At 40.6% G+C, this 27809-nt stretch overlaps 2 protein-coding genes across 7 annotated transcripts in view; one reads left to right on the top strand and one right to left on the bottom strand.

Annotated features, from left to right (window-relative positions):
• Positions 1-522: 522 nt before the first annotated feature.
• Positions 523-6981, bottom strand: LOC124145405 (mitochondrial chaperone BCS1-like). Of its 5 annotated transcripts, none has more exons than XM_046515168.2 (5): positions 6866-6981; positions 4274-5059; positions 3308-3463; positions 2565-2682; positions 523-1934 (listed from the first exon to the last, which is right to left on the bottom strand). In XM_046515168.2, exons 2-5 carry the CDS (start codon positions 5004-5006, stop codon positions 1679-1681), a joined length of 1263 nt encoding a protein of 420 aa, XP_046371124.2. In that variant the 5' UTR covers positions 5007-5059; positions 6866-6981; the 3' UTR covers positions 523-1678. The 5 variants fall into 5 exon arrangements, with proteins under 5 accessions (XP_046371124.2, XP_046371115.2, XP_048258790.1 ...); XM_046515159.2 differs by lacking the exon at positions 6866-6981 and adding an exon at positions 6064-6855; XM_048402833.1 differs by lacking the exon at positions 6866-6981 and adding an exon at positions 6184-6855.
• A 412-nt stretch (positions 6982-7393) lies between these two features.
• LOC124145393 (dipeptidyl peptidase 3-like) overlaps positions 7394-27809 on the top strand; it is a 38705-nt gene continuing 18289 nt past the window's right edge. The window contains exons 1-8 of one of the 2 annotated variants that reach the window (XM_046515149.2): positions 7394-7431; positions 8435-8602; positions 9289-9405; positions 10145-10234; positions 14182-14319; positions 17275-17349; positions 19979-20075; positions 23203-23357. In XM_046515149.2, coding sequence (XP_046371105.2) covers positions 8447-8602; positions 9289-9405; positions 10145-10234; positions 14182-14319; positions 17275-17349; positions 19979-20075; positions 23203-23357 — 828 coding nt within the window. In that variant the 5' untranslated portion in view covers positions 7394-7431; positions 8435-8446. Of the gene's footprint in view, positions 7432-7612; positions 7766-8434; positions 8603-9288; positions 9406-10144; positions 10235-14181; positions 14320-17274; positions 17350-19978; positions 20076-23202; positions 23358-27809 lie in introns of those variants that run through there. The other variant, XM_046515140.2, reaches the window with a different exon arrangement.

Raw genomic sequence — 27809 nt, 5'->3', positions numbered from 1 at the left:
TCTGATAACATGTGGATGGATTAATGATAATTCGGTCAAATTTAGCTATAGGTGAGGTGAAATGGGGTTTAACAAGATTATTGCACTTATATAGCGACGTGCATGCACGTGTATGTGTTTGTGTGTGGCTGCTTGTACTGGTCCGGACTGATGCCGATTTATAGTGCTGGCACACTGAGATACCATGCCGCAGTTTAACATGAATACCCCACTCAGACACAGTATACTGACTCCGAGCCAACCAGTCCTTGTTTAAGCCCCTTAATGCCGAGCGCCAGACAGGGTAACAACAAGTACCATGTTTTAACATCTTTTGGTATGACGCGGCTGGGGATCGAACCCTGGACCTTCCGCTCTCCGGTCGGACGCTCTACCATTAGACCACTGAGGCGGTCAAATTTAGCTATAAAGCAAATAAGACATGAGAAAACCAACCTTCAAATTCAGACAAAGCCCCAAAGCAGGGATGTTTCACAGAGCTACAAACTATACAAACAAAACACAACCACATGAAGGCAGCCACTGTTTTCATTCGAGTTTACTTCAATAACAGTCGTGTTGTACAATCACATAGACACCAGGAAAACAATTAAGCACCACTATCTCTCTAACTAATCCACTTTTGATGTGGATATTGTCATCTTTCCATACAAAACTGATTCTCACGTCAAGTGTATTTAAATAGAATGATATATGTGATTATTCCTGTGAACAGTAAAAAATCTTGTATCATGTGTTTATTTTCTGATGAAACACCTTTGATTGTGTTTACAAAGTGACATACCGGTACTCATATTGACAGACATAAACAGTAACTGATTACCATGTTCGTAATAGTTGAAAGATCGTAAATTTTGTGGTTTATGCTGACAGCCTGAAATGTTTATATATATATGATAGATATATTTTTCCAGAATTAATTTTCCCTTAATTAAGTGTGCATATAACACACAAGTGCGTATTATACACGAATAAATAAGTCTTGTGTACATTGATCAATCGGAAGGGGTGCTAATTGGGATTGTTTACTAGCCAATTTATTGGCAAAAATCGCCGCCGTGGGCGCTTATTATAGCAGGGCATTTATTATGTCGAGTACGGTATGTAATAACGTTTTGAAAGTGTTCCGTTATTAGACCTCCCTTACAACTGTTTCCTCTGCATCTTTGCACCCTATGATAAATAACTCAAAATGAGTTACTGACACATCCGATTCTTTTTATATTACTATAGTCATGACATGCCATTCATTAAAATGCAGTCCATGTCATGTGTAGATATTTCCAAAAGATACTTGGAAATTTGGAATATATGTTATGTTTAACATTTTCCAGGATGTATATTTTCAAACACACGTCTTGTGTGTACACTTGCACACAGACTAACACACATCCATCTCCTTGCCACTAGGTCTGGGTCACTCATGTTTTGCAGGGTCTGTTGAATTCTTCATCATCATCATCATCATCATCATCATCATCACAATCGCACACCATCATCACCATAAAGACCTTACTGGACTGATTAATGATTTGTTTTCAACAAATGCCCATGTACTCATTGTTGATTTCTTTGTGCACACAAATCCTGATTCTTGCCTCCCAATATAGTACGCCAGATACTACTTGTGTGGTTGAGTAAGATTTTATATCATTTCCCATTGTAATATACATGCTAATCATATAGTCCATATTTCCTCCGTCTGGCCTAGAATCCGCTCCGGTTCTGCCTTGTGCATCATGAAGTAGCCCTGTATTTGGGCCACACTGACTGGTCGACCGTCCGCCAACACCCGCTGGGCGAACTCCTGGGCTGCCGACTCTGGCTGGTACGGGTAGAACCTGCTGAACATCTTCTGAAGCTGGTGCTCACTGGCATAGTCAATCCTCTCCTTCAGGTCCACACGACCCGGGCGGATGAGAGCTGGGTCAAGTCTACAACGACAGGGTGTTATTGAGCACTGTACATGACAAAGCATATTGTTTGTATATTCAGGGATGAGAATGGATATTTTCCTTTTCAGCTGAAACATCTTTGCAATGGTTGGTTGGTTTGGTTTGTTGTTTAACGCCGCACTCAGCAAAATTCCAGCTATATGACGGCGGTCTGTAAATAATCGAGTCTGGGCCCGACAATCCAGTGATTAATATCATGAGCATCGATCCACGCAATTGGGATCGATGACATGCATCAACCAAGTCACCAAGCCTGACCACCCGATCTTGTTAGTTGCCTTTTACAACAAGAATAGTCGCCTTTTACGGCAAGCATGGGTTGCTGAAGACCTATTCTGCCCTGGGTCTTTACGGGTCTCTTTGCAATGGAGCGTAGTCATGAGATTTTAACAAATTTGTGGTCACTACAATTCGCGGATCTGCGGAAGATTCTCGCCCCTGTTTATTTGTTAATGACTCACTCTTCCACAATATTCCAGCTATATGACGGCAGGATGGAAATAATCGAGTCTGGACCAGACAATCAAAATACTTGTAGACATGGTAAATAAATATGAAATATGTGAGATAAACCAGTCGTTGATAGCATAAGCAATGACAGACAGTTACCGGTCAATGTAGTTGGTTGTCATGAAGATGATGCGAGCCTCTGCCGATGCCACACCGTCAAGAGCGTTGAGGAGACCGCTGAAGGTGAGACGCCCCATACCCTGGAAGGCAGCGGGATCTAAGGGAGGTAGTTCTGATACTTTAGAATCATCCTTACAACATCACTGTACAGTTAGACAGTATTGAAAATCATCAACAATGTATCGGATGAGTTCTTCAATGGTCTCATCCAACTGCTAAGTTCTGGAAGTAAACATTTGCATCGAAGGCACTCTGCAGATTTGACAGTTGTCTCTATATAAGGACAATTAAAATGGGTGTGGGGTGGTGGGTAGGGGAGTGAGTGAGTGAGTGAGTGAGTGAGTGAGTGAGTGAGTGAGTGAGTTTATTGATGCAGCAGTGAGCAGTATGCATAAATACTGAGTACTAAAAACTAACAAGATATGTTAGTGATTTGAAGAAAATATGACATCATCATGAGAGGAACATACACATGATACATGCCAAAGTTCAGCAAACTTTGTCAGAGGAGATATTTAAAAAAATATTTTATCATTGGCAGGGACAAGCATGTGAAGTTTCATTTTCATTGGCAAAGTGGTCTATGCGTGGATGGTTACAATGGACGAAGACAATCATGCCAAGGCATAAGCACACATGACTTTCAATCGGTGAGTTAAACCTGCAGTGGTTAATAACGCCCCTGTCCCCATCCCTCACTAGTTTAGTCGTAGGTGACCTACTTTCCTTGGCCAGGTCACGGCTGAGGAAGGCAGCATCTACATCTTCCAGGAGGATGATACTCTGCTCCGGGGCGACTGTGAGCAGGTGATTAAGGCGGTCGTCTGACAGCCCCCGCTCCGACAGATTCAGCACACATATACTATAGTCCAGTGCACCTGTAAGACGAGTACGTACAACACTATAACACACAGAGACACTGTACTGAGGTTAAAATTAGGCATAAGACCGGAATGACACAACGCTAAAGTCTTTTCTCCCAACTGGTTTAGTACTCCGGTAAACATCTTTTCTAGCATAAATGTTCATTTATAAATATAAGTCTTCTGACTCAATTAAATACATCAATGGCTCGCCCAAAAATGAGTGAGTAAGTTATAATTTTACATCACATCGGCAATATAACTGCTATATCGCAATGAGAACAAGATGATCATAATCAAATTCTTGTCAACAAAGGACAGTAAAACAGTCAGGTAAATATCACAGTTTAGATATAAAACAAAACTGATCTATATCTCAACCTGATCAGTCATCTACGGCGCCACAATTCGCTGTGCAGAGTTGCATCCCTTGGGCACGCAAGAAACCTATGATTGTGGGTTCGAATCCCGGTTTGCCCCGATTGTTTCTTGGAGGGTTTCACCGAAGTGATAAATGTGTGAGAGCTGCATCAATTCGGGCTTTACTCCCACATTAAACTGACATACCGTGATGTAACTGGAATACTGTTAAAAGCGGCGTTAAACCCAACTCACTCACTCAATTGCATGGATTGATGCTGATGATGCTAACCATTGTCTGGTCCAGACTCTATTATTTACAGACTGCTGCCATTTAGCTGGAATATTGCTGAGAGTGGTTTTAATCAACTAAGAAACAAAACCAGTGTTCATCACCATAGAGTGAGGAGATGATGCAGTGAATAAAGTAGAAAGTTCCCTGCATAACTGAGGATGACCACCTACCTGCTAAAGCCACAATGTAGCTGCTCTTCCCACAACCTGGGGGACCATGCAACAGATACCCGCGCCGATATGGAATACCTCTCTCGATATACCACTCAGGTTTTTCAGTAAACTCTCTAATGTCATCCAATATCTTCTCAGATATCCCTCTATCCAGCACAACAGAAGACATGGGCCTCTTCCTCCGTGGGTAGCCGAATTGTCTCCACTCTGCCCCCATGGCAGTATACATCACGGTCTTCCCCTCCTGTTTCTGCAGTGCTAGCTTCCTGGCCTGGTCCAAGATATCAAAGAACATTTCTCTGTTCCTGCCCACAGACGTCAACGTGACAGTCTCAAAGGGAACACCAGTTTGCAGATCTAACATCTGCTTTTCTCGATTTCTTTCAACTCTGATCCAGTTGTTGCCGTAACGGAAAAAATGGCTGCCTGGACTTGGTACAAAGTCAAACTGGGTGCTCACCTTGCCAGTTTCTGTCTGGTTGAAGGTCGTTTGAACACTGAGGTGTTGTGTACGTGTACCGTGGGTGGAGATCCACTGCAGTAGCCAAAAGTAGCTTTTGTCTCTACTTGACACCTCAAGTGTTATCATACAGTGTCTTCGAAACATAATCATTCCGCCTTGGAGAGACTTCCTGGCCACTGCTGCTGCTGCACCAAGGCCGAAGAGACCAAACCCAGCTCCAAAGTATGGGTTGTCCTTCAGCGAGACAATGATATCTGCTAGTGGCATTGTTTGCTACAGACACTGTGGAATCATCTGTCTATTAACTTCATACACTGCATCTGAAAGTACAATATCTCATATCAGTGCTCATGGATTTGTTCTTGGCACAGGTTGTACTTCTATGTCTTGTTTGTTTGTTTGCTTGTTAAACGCTGCACTAAGCAATATTCCAGCTATACAACAGCGGTCTGTAAATAATCGAGTCTGGACCTGACAATCAAATGATTGACTTCATGAGCATCTATCCACGAAATTGGGACACGGTGACATGCATCAACCAAGTCAGCAAGCCTGACCACCCGTTCCTGTTAGTCATCTCTTGTATGTACCCATAGTCTGTAAACTCAAATGGCCGGGGTAATCCTATATCTGGATTCTGCACTTTTATGTACCTGCACTCATAACCTGGTTGTGCAATCCTAAAATAATATCAATGCTAGAAAAATCCCAAGCTCCTTACCCTCATAACGTTTGCCCCAATTAAATGGCACACAAGGTTGTTTGATCAGTTTACTGATAAACTTAAACACTGTGGATATTATGACAGTTGTTGGACTTATCTCGGTACATAATAGTTAAAGTTCAACTTAAAATGACCCTAAAATCCATGTTAAAGGGCAACAATACTCCAACTCTTGTCATTTCGATGGCACCACTTGAACTGGCCCAAATAACCACTGATGCCAGTTAGGGTTGAACACATGATAAACCAGTGATTATTGTCCAGAATGTGCAAATTTTTAATCCTCAAAATAAAAAGCAATCTGTATTTCAATACTTTCACAGTTGGGATGTTGTTGAACTTTAACTGCTCTTGCTTTATCATGTGGGGTTTTCTTGCAGTCTGGTAAAATGGAAAGACTTTGCATGGTGCAAAAATAAAAGACACCCATTCGAAAACATAATAAAAATATTTATGTTTACCAGCTGTTTATGACTTCTATCACCTTGGATTTATCAAAGATCATTGGAAGCTTTGGGGGATACCATTTCTTTAATGATTACTGATAATGTACCATTTTATCCCTTGCAACTTTCGTTACTAGATTCCTTTATACGTTACCTGCTCATATAAATTACTATCTTCGATGTACTAGGCTTGGCTGAGACTGAGCAAATAGCCATAGTGTCATCCGTCGAAATTTTGAAGTAGGCTAGATCTATTGACTACCGAGTAACTTACTTAGTGCTTTGCCCCTTATGGAAATACGTAAACCTTTTCACCTTTTCACACACAATGACAATTGTTATTATTTTACAAATTGTTTTTAAATGTAGTGACAACAAGCATGCCGGTTCATGCCATGGAAGCAGACATATTTATAAGGGAGACAACTCCGCCACCGTTACACGCGCGACAGTATCGCACGTATCACGAAACCTCGAATCTTTGCTACCTCGCCATAACCGTTTCAACCCGAAATTACATGAATGCAAATGCACCAACAACATTTTCTGATGAGAGTCTAAACCAGTTGATGCATCATCCTGCATTGTCATCAATCTCATTAAAATCAGATCTTATAGTTCTCGCTACAGCTAGGCCTAAAGATCTGAGGACATCCCGCAACCAAACAACCCGCTCTGTCCTGTACAACAGAAGAGTTATATATGTATCCATCCAAGGAAACATCAGGGCTTGAATGGGCTTCCGCTACCGAGCATTGCAACAAAACAATTGGTCCAGCACCCGTTCAAATCTTGCCACCGAGCACCAACGGTGCTCCCCCATCCACACCTTACCCACATAAAATAAAGAATTAGGACCTAAACAAAGAAAAAAAAGAAACAAAAAATATGAAATATGGGAAGAAAGTAATGCTATTTAATTGTTAGTGATATACATTGTGTATCCCCGCTCTTACTGTTGTTTACGATGAATAAATATGCACGAAAATGGTGCCGAGCACTGCTACGTCAGTGGACCCCATATTCTTTTTCAAAGGGTACCTTCAGACCTTGTAAATCACCTACACATTTGACAACACGCATGTTCAGGGGTTTTTCGGACATTTCTAACATTTTAATTTTAGAACCGTGGCAGAATCCAAGACCAGACTGGTGGTTTATTATTATATTGGTGGCAATTATTAATATTCCAGCTACATAACAGCGGTATGTTTTTTTTGTCTTTCTTCTGTCGTCTCATCACAAACATTCATTGTGCATGGGGTCCTTTAAAGGTTGCAAAAAGTTCATTACAAAAGTTTTTTCGCAACGCCCCATCGCATTGTTTCATCGTTCCATCGCATCACTCATACATAAATTTTCCATTGTTTGACGAATGACAAAGTACAATAAATGAAGTTGTGACAAATTTATCCATTTTCTGCGGGCGAAAAAACTGCCTTTCAAGACTTTGGTAAGTAACTGAATTGTCTCCCCTGTTTGTTCACTTCCTTTTCCGGTGCAAGTGTGAGGTCGTGAACATGTGAGTGTTCGCTTTATGCTTTTCCTTACTTACGAGCACAAAATAACATGCATCTCTATTGATATAGCCCCATCTCTTCGAATGCTTTATCGAGAGAATTTGATTCATTAATCCAGAATTGGGCGAATAACAAACAATATACATAGGCCTACTTGTCGAAGCTTACCAATATAGCACAAGATACGTATTCGAAGAAAAACGATACTCATTTGGAAAACCACTGTCTACTTTCGGTTGCTGTTTCGCATACATGTTCCTGCGTGTCGACAGTCAGATGCACTCCTAAGATTTAATCTTTGACTTACGGACGTTGCAGAAAATGGAGACAATATTGGTTGGTTATCCCGCTTAGATGATTGAATATTTCGACAACTGTGATTTAGGACGAAACAGGATTGATAACACTTAACTTATTTTTACTTGTATTAACTACTGTTGCAATACAGCTGTCATGGTAGGTGAGGTATTACAGTAGGTGGGAGTAGTTCACTTTACTGATCCATTTAGCGCTGTGGGGGGTTCGAACACGCTTCGCCGGCTCAACGGCTTGGCTAATTAATGCGTGGTCCAGTTGTAGAGCGTCGGCTAATTAGCCGATGCTCTACCCTTGGACCACGAGTGCTATCACACGTAATCAGTGCTTGTTTAACTCGTTAACCCAATTAACAAGCATGAGTAATTCAGTAAAATGCCTGAGATCTCCTGGCAGCAGCAGACCAAAAGATGTTACATAACATTCAGCCATGCATACATATGTGAGCACATAACTATATAAGTACAATAATCTTGAAAGCGATATTAAACCCTATTTCACCTCACCTCTTACTGACTGTACCCTTTGGGTTCTGGGTTAGTGTTGGTCACCAGTAGAATTTGCTGGTCATTCACTCGGAAATGGAGGGTTATTATTTTAGGGGCCAATGACCATAGACATGATAGGTTTTCTAAACTGATTTGTATTCCACATGACAAAATCCTTACCCCGTGTGTTTTTTGTTACCAGTACTCCCGCAGAATGACAGACCTGTCCCAGTACACGCTGTCCAATGAGACTGGCATCTGCCTGCTGGACTGTGAGGTTGCCTTCAACAGCCTGACGGACAAAGAGCAGTGCTACTCCCACTACATCTCACAAGCCTCCTTCAGCGGCGGCCTCATTGTCCTCCTGCAGGTAGGCCAGAAATAAAGTGTTTCAAGTTTCAGGTTGTGTCCAAGCAGACGAAAAGTGTCAGGTTGTGTTGTGTCCCAGCAGACAAAAGTGTCAGGTTGTGTCCCAGCAGACTAAAGTGTCAGGTTGTGTTGTGTCCCAGCAGACTAAAGTGTCAGGTTGTGTTGTGTCCCAGCAGACTAAAGCGTCAGGTTGTGTCCCAGCAGACTAAAGTGTCAGGTTGTGTTGTGTCCCAGCAGACTAAAGCATCAGGTTGTGTCCCAGCAGACTAAAGTGTCAGGTTGTGTCCCAGCAGACAAAAGTGTCAGGTTGTGTCCCAGCAGACTAAAGTGTCAGGTTGTGTTGTGTCCCAGCAGACTAAAGCGTCAGGTTGTGTCCCAGCAGACTAAAGTGTCAGGTTGTGTCCCAGCAGACTAAAGTGTCAGGTTGTGTTGTGTCCCAGCAGACTAAAGTGTCAGGTTGTGTCCCAGCAGACTAAAGTGTCAGGTTGTGTCCCAGCAGACTAAAGTGTCAGGTTGTGTCCCAGCAGACTTTAGTGTCAGGTGGTGTACCATGAACTAAAGTGTCAGGTTGTGTCCCAGCAGACTAAAGTGTCAGGTTGTGTCCCAGCAGACTTAAGTATCAGGTTGTGTCCCAGCAGACTAACATGTCAGGTTGTGTTGTGTCCCATGTTTCTCCCAATATTACAGACATCTCCGGAATCCCCAGGAATCTTCGTCCTGCTGCAGCGAGTGTTCCGGGCACAGTCGATATCTGACCTGGAGACGGTGGCCACACAGAATGGCCTCACCAAGGAGGAGTTTCAGGTGGGCCTCATTCACCCCTCTTGCTAACATTAGTGTTTGGATAACATTAAGATACAGCAAAATTGATATGATTATCTGTTTGATCAAATGAAAAAAGGGGCATAGAAAATTCAAAACTCTCTTGGAACTATAGAAGGATATATACTAGTACATGAATTTGAGGTTTAAGGTACATTATTGTTGAGACCAGAAAATATATATAAAGTTGTTAATGTTTTGAAGGGGAGGGTGTGTGTAAATTTGGTTTTGAACATGCTGAATAAGATTGTTCACATTGAACACTAGTATGGGAACAAGTAAGATCATGTTCATATGGGTTTTGGTGGAATGAGGCTTTCAAAACTACATACTGTGTTCAAAACAAGCACCTGCCCGTTGGCCCATGGCAAGTGGATCTCATGTTGGGCCTGTCAGTTCAAATTTGTATAGGTCCTTATGGCCAGTATTCAATATACCTGTCAGTTTACTTGTCACAAGTAAAAGCATTTTATTCCCGACATGGGTACATGGGGTAAAGCCCATTTCTGGTGTCCCCCGCCGTGATATTGCTGGAATATTGCTAAAAGCGGCGTAAACTCAAAAACACATTCACTCACCCACTGACTGTCACAAGAAGCTGCAGTTTTTGAACATATTTAAATGAAGGCCTGAAAAGTTAAGTCAGCATCGTCAGGGCCTGCAGCTTGGCAATTAATTTTATTTCCAAAACTGGCTACATGTGCATATTGCTTCCCTCTAGGCTGTGCTGATGTATGCAGCTGGCTTCTACTGCAACATGGGCAACTACAAGTCATTTGGGGACAGCAAATTTATCCCCAATTTGCCAAAGGTAAGAAACCGATGAGAAACACTTTGGTAACATGTTTCAAGATTAGCATCTTCCTGAGGCAAGAGAGTCAACTGACTATTAAAGTCCAGTTTCCACCCTTGCCGAACTAAGACCGCCTCCGTGGCCTTGTGGTAGAGCCTCCGCCCGGAGAGTGCAAGGTCAGGGGTTCGATCCCTGGGTGCGTCATACCAAAAGACCTTAAAAGATGGTACTTGTTTTTACCCTGTCTGGCGCTCGGCATAAAGGGGCTAAAACATGGACTGGTCGGCTCGGAGTCAGTATACTGTGTCTGAATGGGGTATACATGTTAAACTGCGCCTTGGTATCTCAGTGGGCTAGCACTATAAACTCAGCATTAGATCATTAGACTAGTACAAGCAACAACGCATACACACACACATACGAGCATGCACGTCGCCATAAAAGTGCAATAATCTTGGACGCGACATTAAACCCCATTTCACCACACCTCACCTTGCTGAGCTGGGCTGGAATTTCTGGGCTCGATTGTACTTTGTAGCTATTACGACCAGTGACGAGTTATGGCACTTCCTTTAACGAATCACATTTTGGCTCTTATGTCATTTGCATTTGCTTCATACAAAATCTAGACAATCTGGTCGACAATCAAAATCTATATTGTGATAAAACAGGTCTTACTTCGTGAAGTGCATCAAATCACTGGAGCACCTTGTTTCAAAACATGAAAAGATTTGGAAAGTATCTAACACAGGTGACAATTGACAGAAATCTGCACCACAGTTTATGAACAGGATGTCGATTTTGTTATGCAATTTTGATTGGACTATGCATAGACTCGTTAGTTCAGCCAAAATATAACTCCATAATTCCAGCCTAGTTCGGCAAGGGTGGAAACTGGACTTTTATAATCAGGTAACTCTCTTGCTTTGGGAAGATGCAAGATTAGAGGTCATTGTGTTGTCAGAAATGTGATTGTTATGTAATTGTCATGTGATTTTTTAGATACAGATTTATTTTTTTAGATTAGTTTTATCATAATCATATGGACTAGAATTAAGATGACTAGCTGATCTTAGCTGAAATTGTCTAGACCAACAAGTAGCTGGTTAAGTTGACTCACTGAAATGACATGCCTATCAGCACACTGCGGTGTGCACAACATTAGGCTAGCCATCTTTGGCTTGGTTTACAAATCCACCGGCCTTAAAAATAGAAAATGCAGCTAAAAAATAAGATCGACAAGGCGTTTTTCATACTGCCGACAGTGAAAATCTCTTGAAAGTTTTATGTGACTAAAACGGAATTGTGTCAGACCATAAATCGGCATTATATTTTTTTCACCTTACCGATCCAACAAAAGATTCAATGCATTTATTTTTTATTTTTTTCAACCTACCAACCAAAATTTGACTATCAAGATCTGTAATCCACCCTCAAAAGTCTGGCCTTAAAATATCAGGTGATTCAACTGCACCATGTGAACAGTGTCATGTTTTTTTTGATATTAATTGATGAAGATTGCTTTCTTTTGAGTTCAGTTGAGAGACAAAAGTGGGCCTACCTTTAGAATTCAGCACCACAAAGTTTACAAACACGTCACAATACACAATGATGTAATTTGGGAAATGTTCAATATTAGTTTGCGAAACAGTCGGCCAACAGAGGCTGCTGGCCTATCAGTCATTTTCTAATCTTGAAAGAAATAGTCAAACATGAGGATTGTTTGGAAACCTGTAAACATTGTTAAGGAGTAAGGGAGACAACTCTGATTATTGTGAGATATGAAATTGGGAACAGGTACCCTTGTGTTGCTCATGTAAATGTATATTTAGGATAGAAAAACAAATAAATACATTTTAAGTGATTCCATGCCATTTGGTTGGCTAAACAAGCAATTATTTTTGCAACTATTGTTTGATTTTTATTTCAATAAACTGAAAAAATAGTTACAATAGAGTGGGCGGGACTTGTGTTGCATTATTGCGCTGCTTGATGTCATCAATTGTCTACAGTTTTTTGTGTTAGGCTTAAACAAATTAAAGAATTGGTTCTTAGGTGATGGCTTCTGAAAATATAGTGCGGGCAGGCGGTGGATTTTTGGGGGGTTCGGGAGGGGTTTGTTCTAACATTTTGGAGAAATTGGGACATCTTAGACGACCCATTCGTCACAAACATTCAAAAGAAAGGCTGCAGTGTTGGTACCTTCAGCACCCCCTCTTCCTCTCACCCCCTCTTCCTCTCACCCCCTCTTCCTCTCAACCCTCCACAGGTACAATACTCGGAGGTACTGCTCCCCAAATTAACACAGGCGATCAATTCACTTCTTGCCATGGGAGCAGTGGGGGTTAGTCAATAGGATGTCCTCACCCAGGGGTTCTATTCTCCGATATTCATGAAGACTTTCAACAAGTACTACCAGAGACCATATATCGGTATATGGTCTCTGGTACTACCTACAAAAGCTGGAAAATATTCAGAATGTTTCATCTACCTCAATTGCGACAGATGATAAGGCAAGTCGACTATCTGGCAAGCATAGATCTGCGAGGCGCATATCTACACATCCCAACACATCCAGAGCCCAGGAAGTACGTCAGTTTTCTTTTCAACAACCATCACTATCAATGGGCTGTCATGCCATTTGGCATTTCCACGGCTCGTCATTGTTTACATGGATGACCAACCCAATCGTGACCGTCCTTCACAACAAAGGACTTTGTTGCGCCTTTTACCAGGACGATGTGTCTATCAGTTGTCAGCTCCGGTCTCACCATGTATAACACAGACTAAAGTTCTGTATCAAACAGACTAAAGTTCCTGAACTGATCACTCTGCCCTGTTCTTACAGTATAGAAGATAAGCAGAGGAAATCAAAGCTCCAGCATGGGACTTACACATCCTCAAGCATTCTAATGCTTATGAACCTCTTGAAGAATAACGGTTTCGCTGATGCAGAAACTTTTGTTTTACTGGCTTTAGCTAAGTCTGCCAGAATGTAAAAAACAGATGCAATAGACTTTAGCCGCACTAGAATCGACAATGGCGACAACGCATCAGCCCATCTGGGGGTGCGTTCGGCTGAAATGTATTTCTGCATTCTTGGGAACACTCTTGGGAATGTTCTTGAGAATGCAGAAAAAGGAGTTTCCACAACCTTTTCAGAATGAGATGAGACAAGCAATTAGAAATAAGTATGTGTCAGGACAAGTATAAATTATATTTTTACCCTAAAAAATACATTTATATAAAAAAAAGAGCATTTTTGAACAATATCACATTTTTCCCCCAAATTTGCCCGTCAAAGGCACTTGGTTTGGAATCCAAGATACATCCCAGAAAGTCCACAATTGATGCTCTGAACTTTGATTGTATTTCTTACCAGAAAAGAAAAATCGTCACATGTAACATGCATCACATCAGGTTATTTGCATCCCCCAGGACACATAATGTGCATTAGTTCACATTTCAATATTTTGTGTCTGGAAAAAATTCAGTCATAGCAAAGAAAACTCACCCGCAACACAAATATACCCTAGTTGGTACACTAGTTTAGGTGGAGATGTCGTCCCACTCAGAAACAAGGGAAGGTATGAATTTACAACCGTATCCACAGCAATGTTATGGCAAGACATTTATTATTTTGCATTCGGAACTCCCCAATTATGTTCATTTTAATTTTGGAGCCTTGACACTGTTTGGCTTAATTGAAATGTTCACCCACCTGAAGCGACCTCCTGTGTAGGTGTTCCTATCGGAGTATCTGATTTGCGATTGCTCCTGCATACTGTATAGGAATTTGTGGTTATGCTCTTGACTTGACTGTGACACAATGAAGGTGGGTTGTTGCTCCTCCTTGTAGTCACTGTTCTGCGAGGCCCAGAATCAATGTGTTTATCCATATGGATGTTTCTGCTGATGCAGACTGCAGAGTTAAACTGTGCATGATGTTGTTTCTGTGTGTGCAGGAGAAGATGGCGAAGTTGATCCTGAACAGTGCTGCTGCTGCTGCCGACCCCGGGGGTATCCAGTCCCTGTGGAACTCCGTCCAGAGCCCCATGTATTCCCTCGAAGCCAGGGACAAGGAACTTGGGCTGGGGGAGAAGGTGCGTATACCTTTTGCTTTCCATAATATCATATTATCCTGAACAGTATTAAAATTTAAAGATTATAACAAATTTTAGAAAATTAAATTGAGTAAGGATAAGAATTTTTGGATGAACAACTTCTTTATTACAATAAGAGCGACGTTTCGGTGTAGGTTCTAACACCGTTATCAAGCAAGTGTTAGAACCTACACTGAAACATCGCTCTTATTGTAATAAAGAAGTTGTTCATCCATAAATTCTTATCCTTACTAAGTACTCCAACTTCTAAATGCCTATCAAAGAAATTAAATTGAGACTATACATGTTCTAAGGCATCTATGTAACATGATGGCTGATAATGACTGGTCATATGGTTGGTATTGGTTTTGTAACCCTAGACACAATATTGCTCATTTAAAAATGTGGGATGTCATTTAAAAGATAAACGACTTTATATAAATTAGAACCATATAATTAATTTTCATCATTTGTTTTTCAGTCAGTCATTATAATTGGTATAGAGAAACTTTTAGTAAATTAAGGCATATGATTCAGCTTTGAAGGTGTAATGTTATTAAATATAGATATTACCTTGATACTTAGAAATGTGACCTCTTAGTAGTATTGTTCATTTAATGCCATAATGTTCGTTTAATTAATTTTATTATGTCAATCACTGGATTGTCTGGTCCAAACTCGATTGTTTACAGACTGCTCTCATATACATGATGTAGCTGGGATATTGCTGAGTACGCCTTAAACAAAAATCAAACAAACAGACAAACAATAAATTTAATTATACTACATCTGAAGTAGTGAAACAGGAAAACAAGTGTCAGGGTATATCATTCCATGTGTTGACTCATGATTTATTTCAAGCTGACACACCATGCTAACGGGCAGTATGGTTTAACCCATGGGGATAAGAATACTGGAAATCTGTGTCAGCATCTGTAATGCACATCCACATCTACATGGAATCTTTCTCTGAATTTTTTGTGTGCACTGTTCACAAATACATTTTGTCTTTTTGCTGATGCATTTTTAACGAAAGGTTGGTAGTTGAAATTAAAGGTCACTTCATAGTTTAGGTGGTGGTCGTGTAGCCTAGTGGTTAAAGCGTTTGCTCATCACACTGAAGACGGATTCGATTCCCAACATGGGTACCATGTGTGAAGACCATTTCTGGTGTCCCACGCCTTGATATTGCTGGAAAATTGCTAGAATATTGCTAAAAGTGGCGTAAGACCATATTCTTTCACTCTCAGTCACTCAGTCACTCAGTCACTCACTCACTCACTCACTCACTCACTCACTCACTCACTCACTCACTCACTCACTCACTCACTCACTCACTCACTCACTCACTCACTCACTCACTCACTCACTCACTCACTCACTCACTCACTCACTCACTCACTCACTCACTCACTCACTCACTCACTCACTCACTCACTCACTCACTCACTCACTCACTCACTCACTCACTCACTCACTCACTCACTCACTCACTCACTCACTCACTCACTCACTCACTCACTCACTCACTCACTCACTCACTCACTCACTCACTCACTCACTCACTCACTCACTCACTCACTCACTCACTCACTCACTCACTCACTCACTCACTCACTCACTCACTCACTCACTCACTCACTCACTCACTCACTCACTCACTCACTCACTCACTCACTCACTCACTCACTCACTCACTCACTCACTCACTCACTCACTCACTCACTCACTCATAGTATAGCCAGAAAGGTAAAGAGAAACATACATAATTTTAACAATTTGACGCCAAAAGTACCAGAGCTAACATGACAGTGGTTACCCTTATTACACACACACACACACACTTATTTTTAGTTTTGTGTTTATTTGTCACAAACTCCTTTAAGCATGTCGAGTAACCATAACAACCAAACTATAACTGCAGTGGCATTTACTGGTGTTGAATAGAGTGATATAATGTTTCAAGAATTGAGTAATTATTAAGGCTGGGACGATACACCAACTGTGCGATCCGATACTTATCACGATACCTTGTTCACGATCCAATACATATCACGATACTTGCACATGCTCTTATCAGTGATGCGTAAGCCACCTTTTTTCATAGACAGGTTGGCCAAATACCTGGCACACTTACAATTTACTATTGGCATTGTCAAGTACGGCGCAATGGATGAAAATATTTACATTTTCACTACTTATTTTCACTATTAATTAGGGGGTGGTTGGGTAGCCTAGTGGTTAAAGCGTTCGCTCGTCACGCCCAAGACGCGGGTTCGATTCCCGACATGGGTACAATGTGTGAAGCCCATTTGTGGTGTCCCCAGCCATGACATATTGCTAAAAGCGGCATAAAACCTCACTCACTCACTCACTAGTAATTAGTGTTTGGTGTAACATTTATTAAAGAATACATTTAAGGTTAGAATCGATACTTTTTCTCAGGATGCAATTGTGATCGATACTTTTATCAAGAAGTGAAAAATCGCGAGTCTGAATACACAATTTTAAGAATGTGGTCATATGTAACAAGTGTTATATTTGGGTTAGCACTTTCTTTGTAAATTACAAATTCTAGCACGTTTTTGGGTGGAGTCCCATCCGGGATTTGAACCCACACTCACAGAGTGAGGCACCTAATCGACAGCACACAGTAAACTTCTCAGCCACTGAGGCTTCCACAAAAATGTAAGTCTGACAACAGGTATTCTAGATCACGTAGCATGTGTACCCCTCTTGAGAATGATTGTTGTGTAATCACAGCTGTGATCCTGATGTTGGAGATTCCTCATGCCATGTACAAATCCCCTAATGTCATGAACAAATCTCCTAATGTCATGAACAAATCTCCTAATGTCATGGACAAATCCCTTAATGTCATGTACAAATCTCCTAATGTCATGGACAAATCTCTCTGTCATGGTCAAATCTCCTAATGTCATATTCCACCCTCAGGGAACAACAACCTACTTCTCACAGAACTGTGACAAACGAGATGGTGAAATTGCTCAAGAATTTATGAATAAAATGGTAAGTATAATGTCATAGAGATCACCTGTCCAGTGATTGTTCTTGTCTAGATACATTTAACACGACTCTTAGCATCATTAAAGGGGGACTTGGCTGGTGTTGATTGGTAGTCCTACTAAGCCTGAGTCAAATAATTTCAACTCCTGATTTGTTTGTCTGCTAACTCAGTCATATATCCCTTTATGATATCACTAATAACACCAGGATAATTCATTACATACTCCAGTGTGAAAGACTGAGTTTTCTGATGTTGAGGAAAGTGATATTTTCATTGCTGTGAACATAACACTTGATATTTCACTGCAGTGAACATAACACTTGATATTTCACTGCAGTGAACATAACACTTGATATTTCACTGCAGTGAACATAACACTTGATATTTCACCACAGTGAACATAACACTTGATATTTCACTGCAGTGAACATAACACTTGATATTTCACCACAGTGAACATAACACTTGATATTTCACTGCAGTGAACATAACACTTGATATTTCACCACAGTGAACATAACACTTGATATTTCACCACAGTGAACATAACACTTGATATTTCACTGCAGTGAACATAACACTTGATATTTCACCACAGTGAACATAACACTTGATATTTCACTGCAGTGAACATAACACTTGATATTTCACCACAGTGAACATAACACTTGATATTTCACTGCAGTGAACATAACACTTGATATTTCACTGCAGTGAACATAACACTTGATATTTCACCACAGTGAACATAACACTTGATATTTCACTGCATTGAACATAACACTTGATATTTCACCACAGTGAACATAACACTTGATATTTCACTGCAGTGAACATAACACTTGATATTTCACCACAGTGAACATAACACTTGATATTTCACTGCAGTAAACATAACACTTGATATTTCACCACAGTGAACATAACACTTGATATTTCACTGCAGTAAACATAACACTTGATATTTCACTGCAGTAAACATAACACTTGATATTTCACTGCAGTAAACATAACACTTGATATTTCACTGCAGTGAACATAACACTTGATATTTCACTGCAGTAAACATAACACTTGATATTTCACCACAGTGAACATAACACTTGATATTTCACTGCAGTAAACATAACACTTGATATTTCACCACAGTAAACATAACACTTGATATTTCACTGCAGTAAACATAACACTTGATATTTCACTGCAGTAAACATAACACTTGATATTTCACTGCAGTAAACATAACACTTGATATTTCACTGCAGTAAGCATAACACTTGATATTTCACTACAGTAAGCATAACACTTGATATTTCACTGCAGTAAGCATAACACTTGATATTTCACTGCAGTAAGCATAACACTTGATATTTCACTGCAGTAGTCACAACACTTGATATTTCACTGCAGTGAACATAACACTTGATATTTCACTGCAGTGAACATAACACTTGATATTTCACTGCAGTGAACATAACACTTGATATTTCACCACAGTGAACATAACACTTGATATTTCACTGCAGTGAACATAACACTTGATATTTCACTGCAGTAAACATAACACTTGATATTTCACTGCAGTAAACATAACACTTGATATTTCACTGCAGTAAACATAACACTTGATATTTCACTGCAGTGAACATAACACTTGATATTTCACTGCAGTAAACATAACACTTGATATTTCACCCCAGTGAACATTACACTTGATATTTCACTGCAGTAAACATAACACTTGATATTTCACCACAGTAAACATAACACTTGATATTTCACTGCAGTAAACATAACACTTGATATTTCACTGCAGTAAACATAACACTTGATATTTCACTGCAGTAAACATAACACTTGATATTTCACTGCAGTAAGCATAACACTTGATATTTCACTGCAGTAAGCATAACACTTGATATTTCACTGCAGTAAGCATAACACTTGATATTTCACTGCAGTAAGCATAACACTTGATATTTCACTGCAGTGAACATAACACTTGATATTTCACTGCAGTGAACATAACACTTGATATTTCACTGCAGTGAACATAACACTTGATATGTTTTGAAATTTTGCAAACACAAAACATCTTTATAAGTCACAAATACAAGGGGTGGTGAACCGTCCCTGTGTGTTAGGTAGGGAGAATGTATGTTTCAAGGTCTTACATTTGTAATGAAATAATTTAATTTTCCAGTAGACAACTACACAAAAATTTTTCTATATGGCAATTCTGTTCAGTGAGGTTTTGTTACGGGTTGAATCACAAGTTGAAATGCGAAGGTTTATCCGGAAATTGGTATTTACAGATGTAGATTGTGTACAAAGGCTTAATTAAAAAAGGATACCTCTTTTGAACCAATCAAAATCAAGCATTCTTCAAAGTCATGGTAGACTACTGTATAATATGGATAAGGAAATTTGTAATTCAATATTGGGAATATTGACCTACATTTGCTGCAGACCTAGGGCCTAATATCGGCCCTGAGCAGGTCTAGATAAATCCCTTGTTGTGCAACTGATTGTATCAAGTATCGCCAGATCATTGTTTGTTTCCCCGTATGGCTGCTGGGTTAATTAGATTAGATATTTTTTGTCTGTATTAATTCCTGTTGTTTTCCCCAGGACTTGAGTCCATACAATACTCGCCTGTTCAAGACAGAAGACAAGAGTACCAGTCTCCCTGTCTATGAGATCAGGCTGGCCTCTGTCGAGACTGCAGGTAAGCACTATCCATTAATAGCCATATTTATGTCTCCCCCAGAATGGAGGGAGACATATTGTTTTTGGCACGGTTCCCGTCGGTGTCGGCGTCGGCGTCAGCGTTCCCACCGTTTCCGGACCATAACTCAGAAACCGTTTAATATTTTTTCGCGAAACTTTGTATACACATTAACCCAGCACTGAAGTGGTGCCTTTTGCTATTTAGAGATTTTTGACATTTTTATTTTTTCTCGTTTCCATGGAGATAAGTTGAACATAGACTCTGAATGGGGGTAAGCTTTGTTTCCTGACCATAACTCGGAAACCGTTTAATATTTTTTCGCGAAACTTTGTATACACATTAACCCAGCACTGAAGTGGTGCCTTTTGCTATTTAGAGATTTTTGACATTTTTATTTTTTCTCGTTTCCATGGAGATAAGTTGAACATAGACTCTGAATGGGGGTAAGCTTTGTTTCCTGACCATAACTCGGAAACCGTTTAATATTTTTTCGCGAAACTTTGTATACACATTAACCCAGCACTGAAGTGGTGCCTTTTGCTATTTAGAGATTTTTGACATTTTTATTTTTTCTCGTTTCCATGGAGATAAGTTGAACATAGACTCTGAATGGGGGTAAGCTTGGTTCCCGGACCATAACTCGGAAACCGTTTAATATTTTTTCGCGAAACTTTGTATACACATTAACCCAGCACTGAAGTGGTGCCTTTTGCTATTTAGAGATTTTTGACATTTTTATTTTTTCTCGTTTCCATGGAGATAAGTTGAACATAGACTCTGAATGGGGGTAAGCTTTGTTTCCTGACCATAACTCAGAAACCGTTTAATATTTTTTCGCGAAACTTTGTATACACATTAACCCAGCGCTGAAGTGGTGCCTTTTGCTATTTAGAGATTTTTGACATTTTTATTTTTTCTCGTTTCCATGGAGATAAGTTGAACATAGACTCTGAATGGGGGTAAACTTGGTTTCCGGACCATAACTCGGAAACCGTTTAATATTTTTTCGCGAAACTTTGTATACACATTAACCCAGCACTGAAGTGGTGCCTTTTGCTATTTAGAGATTTTTGACATTTTTATTTTTTCTCGTTTCCATGGAGATAAGTTGAACATAGACTCTGAATGGGGGTAAGCTTTGTTTCCTGACCATAACTCAGAAACCGTTTAATATTTTTTCGCGAAACTTTGTATACACATTAACCCAGCGCTGAAGTGGTGCCTTTTGCTATTTAGAGATTTTTGACATTTTTATTTTTTCTCGTTTCCATGGAGATAACTTGAACATAGACTCTGAATGGGGGTAAACTTGGTTTCCGGACCATAACTCGGAAACCGTTTAATATTTTTTCGCGAAACTTTGTATACACATTAACCCAGCACTGAAGTGGTGCCTTTTGCTATTAAGAGATTTTTGACATTTTTATTTTTTCTCGTTTCCATGGAGATAAGTTGAACATAGGCTCTGAATGGGGGTAAGCTTTGTTTCCTGACCATAACTCAGAAACCATTTAATATTTTTTCGCGAAACTTTGTATACACATTAACCCAGCACTGAAGTGGTGCCTTTTGCTATTACAGTTTCCATGACATCACATATGTCATTGTGTAGAAGACCTGCAGAGTCCGATACACGGGCAATTACATCACAGAGACTTTCCTTTGTGCCATATAACATTGCTACATCATTTCTGATATGTTGGGGATATTAATATATTTGTGTCCAATCTCTATTAGTACTTTAAGCGGATTTTCTACAAATACTTCAGTAACAAGAAAACTGTGCTACTTAGATGACTACACTGTCAGGTGGGTAAATGATTGAGGGATTAGTGGTGTTGATTAGACGCCGAAGTGGTGCCCATTAGTTGTTTGAAATTTATAGGAGTTCTATTTTTGTCTCTGTTATTTAGTAATGGAGGGTGGGAATGAAGAGATGGGGTTTAACGTGAAGTAAACGAATGAATGGGGGTTAGGGGAGTGGGGGGAGACATATGTTTTTACTAGTTTAGATGAAGTGATTATTTTATTATTTGATTTGAATACTTCTGTATGAAATGTGACCACCTCCGTGGTGTAGTGGACAGAGCATTTGCCCTGAGAGCTGAAGGCCAGTTCAGGTTCCTGTCTGGATAAAACCAAAGACATTGAAAGTTGGCCGGCATTAAAGGGCTAAAACAAGGACTGGTCCTGTGTTCCCGTTAACCGGTAGTTACCAGTTTTTTACCGGTAATATTAGGCTTGGACTGGTAATTCTTGTGAGTGCCAGTTCCTTTGGACCGGCAAATAAGGCATCTGTAAATCTTTGTTGAACAAAACATCGTTGATAGTCAAAAAAGTGTATTTTTCGAAGGAAGTCAGCATTATAAGCTATTTTTAGTGCAAGGAAATAATATATCGCATTGCTTCGAGGTTAAGTGTAGGTTGTAGTGACTTAGTCTTGAATCAAGTGAAAAAAGGGAGAAAATTGCGATTGAACTTTACATGGATGATGTGTAGATCTAACTAAGTTACTTTAGACATGACGTCACTGAAATGGTGAGCCTTAAAAGTACACTGCATTGTAATTGATGTTGAAAAAATTAAAACCAGGTGATTTTCATACCAGTATTATTTGTTCAAAGTTGGGACTGACAATTGTTGGGTGGGACTGGTAATTTTTATAGTTGACAGTCCACTGGGACTGGCAGTTTCAGAAGACAGCGGGAGCACTGTGGTTATTATAGAGTCAGTACACTAAGTCTGAGCAGGGTATCCATGTTAAATTGTGTGACGGTGCCTCAGTAGGCTAGGACTATAAAGTCAGCATGTCTCGACAATACAAGCAACCATGCACAGACGTGCATGCACATTGCTATGGAAGTCAAACAAACGGGTATGATGTGAAAACAATCTGATATTGATATTGTAAGTCATATGTTATAACTGAGGCTGAAAGACCATTTGGTTGGTGTTGATTATGGAAAAAGTAGTTGCCTCTTTGTGGTTCTTTGAAAAAATGGGCTAAGCGAATGGAAGTCAGCCAAAATGATTGTCAGAGGCTTTTATTTAGCAATACTTGCATATTAATCAGAAATAACTTTATCAAATGGGGTTATTATCTGTCCGACATCTTTCTCACCAGCCAGTGGAGATATTCCGGGTGTGAAAACTGAAAATGGGCTTGGAGAACATCAGTTTACACCAGCAGATGTTGCCGGACCAATCACCTTCAAGGTTACCAGGGGAGACTACTCTCCACTCCTCAAACGTGTGGCGGATAACCTAAACAGTGCCAAGGTATGCCATGTGATGAAAGCCTGATTGAGTTTCATGATTTGTCATGGTAATAGTAGTCATACTCTCTCTCTATCACTCACTCTCACTCTCTCACTCTCTATCTCTCTCACTCTCTCTCATTCGCTCTCTCTCTCATTCTCTCACTCTCACTCTCTCACACTCTCACACTTTATCTCTCTCTAACTCTGTCTTTCTCTATCACTCTCTCATTCTCCCTCTCACACTCTCTATCTCACTCTCATTCTCACACTCTCTCTCACTCTTTCTCTCACTCTCTTTCATTCCCTCTCTCTCACTGTCATACTCTCTCTATCACTCTCTCACTCACTCTCACTCTGTCATACTCTCTCTATCACTCTCTCTCACACTCTCTATCTCTCAGACTCTCTTCCTCTCTCATTCTCTCTATCTAACTCTCACTCTCTCTCACACTCTATCTCGCTCTCTCTTTCTCGCTCACTCTCTATCTCACTCTCTTTCTCTCTCACTCTCTCTCATTCTCCCTCTCACACTCTATCTCACTCTCATTCTCTCACTCTCTCTCTCTCTCTCTCACTCTTTCCCTTTCTCTCTCACTCTCTCTTTCTCTCTCACACTCTATCTCACTCTCTCTTTCTCTATCACTCTCTCATTCTCCCTCTCACACTCTATCTCACTCTCATTCTCTCACTCACTCACTCACTCTCATTCTCTTTCTTTCTCTCTCTCTCTTTCATTCTCTCTCTCACACTCACTCTCTCATACTCTCTCACTCTCTCTTTCTCTTTCTCTCTCACTGTCACACTTTATCTCTCTCTTACTCTGTCCTCTAGCACTCTCTCATTCTCCCTCTCACTCTCTATCTCACTCTCATTCTCTCACTCTCTCACTCTTTCTCTCTCACTCTCTCTCTATCACTCTCTCTCATTCTCCCTCTCACACTCTCTATCTCACTCTCATTCTCTCACTCTTTCTCTCTCACTCTCTTTCATTCTCTCTCACACTCTCACTCGCTCATACTCTATCTCTCTCTCTCACTCTCACACTTTATCTCTCTCTAACTCTGTCTTTCTCTATCACTCTCTCTCATTCTCCCTCACACTCTCTATCTCACTCTCATTCTCCCACTCTCTCACTCTCTCTCTCACTCTTTCTCTTTCTCTCTCTCTCTTTCATTCTCTCTCACTCACACTCTCACTCTGTCATACTCTATCACTCTCTCACTCTCTCTCTCTCTCAGTCTCTATCTCTCTCACTCTCTCTCTCATTCTCTCTTATCTCACTCTCACTCTCTATCTCTCTGACTCTCTCTTTCTCTATCTCACTCTCTCTTTCTCTATCACTCTCTCTCATACTCTATCTCACTCTCATTCTCTCTCACTCTTTCATTCTCTCTCTCACACTCTCACTCTCTCATACTCTCTCACTCACTCTCACGCTCTTTCACACTCTCTATCTCTCTCACTCTCTCTTTCTCTCTCATTCTCATTCTTTCACTCTCTCTCACTCTCACACTTTATCTCTCTCTATAACTGTCTTTCTCTATCACTCTCTCTCATTCTTTCTCTCTCTCACTCTCTATCTCACTCTCACTCTCTCTTTCTCGCTCACTCTCTCATTCTCTCACTCTCACACTTTATCTCTCTCTAACTGTCTTTCTCTATCACTCTCTATTTCACTCTCTCTTTCTCTATCACTCTCTCATTCTCCCTCTCACTCTCATTCTCTCACTCTCTCTCACTCTCTTTCTCTCTCACACTCTCTATCTCACTCTCTCTTTCTCTATCACTCTCTCTCATTCTCACTCTCATACTCTCTCTCTCTCTCATTCTCTCACTCTCTCTCTCACTCTCTTTCTCTCTCACTCTCTTTCATTCTCTCTCTCACACTCTCACTCTCTCATACTCTCACTCACTCTCACTCTCTTTCACACTCTATCTCTCTCACTCTCTCTTTCTCTCTCTCTTACTCTCTCATTCTCTCTCACTCTCACTCTCACACTTTATCTCTCTCTAACTGTCTTTCTCTATCACTCTCTCTCATTCTTTCTCTCTCTCACTCTCTCTTTCTCTATCACTCTCTCTCTCTCATTCTCTCACTCTCTCTCACTCTCACTCTCACACTTTATCTCTCTCTAACTGTCTTTCTCTATCACTCTCTATCTCACTCTCTCTTTCTCTATCACTCTCTCTAACTCTCTTATTCTCTCGCACACTATCTCTCTCTTTCTCTATCACTCTCTCTCATTCTCCCTCTCATACTCTATCTCACTCTCACTCTCTCACTCTCTCTCTCTTTCATTCTCTCTCTCACACTCTTACTTTCACTCACTCTCACTCTTTCACACTCTCTATCTCTCTCACTCTCTCTTTCTCTCACTCTCTCATTCTCTCACTCTCACTCTCACTCTCACACTTTATCTCTCTCTAACTGTCTTTCTCTATCACTCTCTCTCATTCACTCTCTATCTCACTCTCACTCTCTCTTTCTCTATCACTCTCTCTCTCTCACTCTCTTATTCTCTGGGGCGGTCGGGTAGCCTAGTGGTTAAAGCGTTCGCTCGTCACGCCAAAAACCCAGTTTCGATTCCCGACATGGGTACAATGTGTGAAGCCCATTTCTGGTGTCCCCCGCCGCGATATTGCTGGAATATTGCTAAAAGCGGCGTAAAACCATACTCACTCACTTACTCTTATTCTCTGTCACACTGTCTCTCTCTTTCTCTATCACTCTCTCTCTCATTCTCTCACTCTCTCTCTCATTCTCCTACTCCCTCTCTCTCTCTCTCTCTCTCTATCTCTCTCTATCTCACTCACTCTCTTTCTCTCACTCTCTCATTCTCTCACTCTCTCACTCTCACACTTTATCTCTCTCTAACTGTCTTTCTCTATCACTCTCTCTCATTCTTTCTCTCTCTCTCTCTCTCTCTATCTCACTCTCACTCTCTCTTTCTGTATCACTCTCATTCTCCCTCTCACTCTATCACTTTCACTCTTTCTCTATCTCACTCTCTCTCTTATTCTCTCTCACAGTATCTCTCTCTTTCTCTATCACTGTCTCTCATTCTCTCACTCTCTCTCTCATTCTCCGTCTCACTCTATCTCACTCTTTCTCTCTCACTCTCTCTCACTCTCACACTTTATCTCTCTCTAACTGTCTTTCTCTATCACTCTCTATCTCACTCTCTCTTTCTCTATCACTTTCTCTCTCTTATTCTCTCTCACACTATCCCTCTCTTTCTCTATCACTCTCTGAAGCCCATTTCTGGTGTCCCCGCCGTGATATTGCTGGGATATTGCTAAAAGCGGCGTAAAACCAAACTCACTCACTCACTCACTATCACTCTCTCACTCTCTCTCTCTCACACTCTCTATCTCTCTCACTCTCTCTTTCTCTCTCATTCTCTCTTATCTCACTCTCACTCTCTATCTCTCTGACTCTCTCTTTCTCTCTCACACTCTATCTCACTCTCTCTTTCTCTATCACTCTCTCTCATACTCTATCTCACTCTCATTCTCTCACTCTCTCTCTCACTCTCTTTCTCTCTCACTCTCTTTCATTCTCTCTCTCACACTCTCACTCTCTCATACTCTCTCACTCACTCTCACGCTCTTTCACACTCTATCTCTCTCACTCTCTTTCTCTCTCACTCTCATTCTTTCACTCTCTCTCACTCTCACTCTCACACTTTATCTCTCTCTATAACTGTCTTCTCTATCACTCTCTCTCATTCTTTCTCTCTCTCACTCTCTATCTCACTCTCACTCTCTCTTTCTCGCTCACTCTCTCATTCTCTCACTCTCACTTTATCTCTCTCTAACTGTCTTTCTCTATCACTCTCTATCTCACTCTCTCTTTCTCTATCACTCTCTCATTCTCACTCTCATTCTCTCACTCTCTTTTTCTCTCACTCTCTTTCTCTCTCACACTCTCTATCTCACTCTCTCTTTCTCTATCACTCTCTCTCATTCTCCCTCTCATACTCTATCTCACTCTCACTCTCATTCTCTCACTCTCTCTCTCTCACTCTCTTTCTCTCTCACTCTTTCATTCTCTCTCTCACACTCTCACTCTCTCATACTCTCACTCACTCTCACTCTATTTCACACTCTATCTCTCTCACTCTCTCTTTCTCTCTCTCTCTTACTCTCTCACTCTTACTCTCATTCTCTCTCACTCTCACTCTCACTTTATCTCTCTCTAACTGTCTTTCTCTATCACTCTCTCTCATTCTTTCTCTCTCTCACTCTCTCTCTCTTTCTCTATCACTCTCTTTCTCTCTCTCATTCTCTCACTCTCTCTCACTCTCACTCTCACACTTTATCTCTCTCTGTCTTTCTCTATCACTCTCTATCTCACTCTCTCTTTCTCTATCACTCTCTCTCACTCTCTTATTCTCTCTCACACTATCTCTCTCTTTCTCTATCACTCTCTCTCATTCTCCCTCTCATACTCTATCTCACTCTCACTCTC

This window comes from Haliotis rufescens, unplaced genomic scaffold (assembly GCF_023055435.1).
Source record: "Haliotis rufescens isolate VD_foot unplaced genomic scaffold, xgHalRufe1.0.p SCAF_3, whole genome shotgun sequence".
Taxonomy (NCBI): Eukaryota; Metazoa; Mollusca; class Gastropoda; order Lepetellida; family Haliotidae; genus Haliotis; species Haliotis rufescens.
This window is presented reverse-complemented; position numbering and strand designations above follow the sequence as displayed.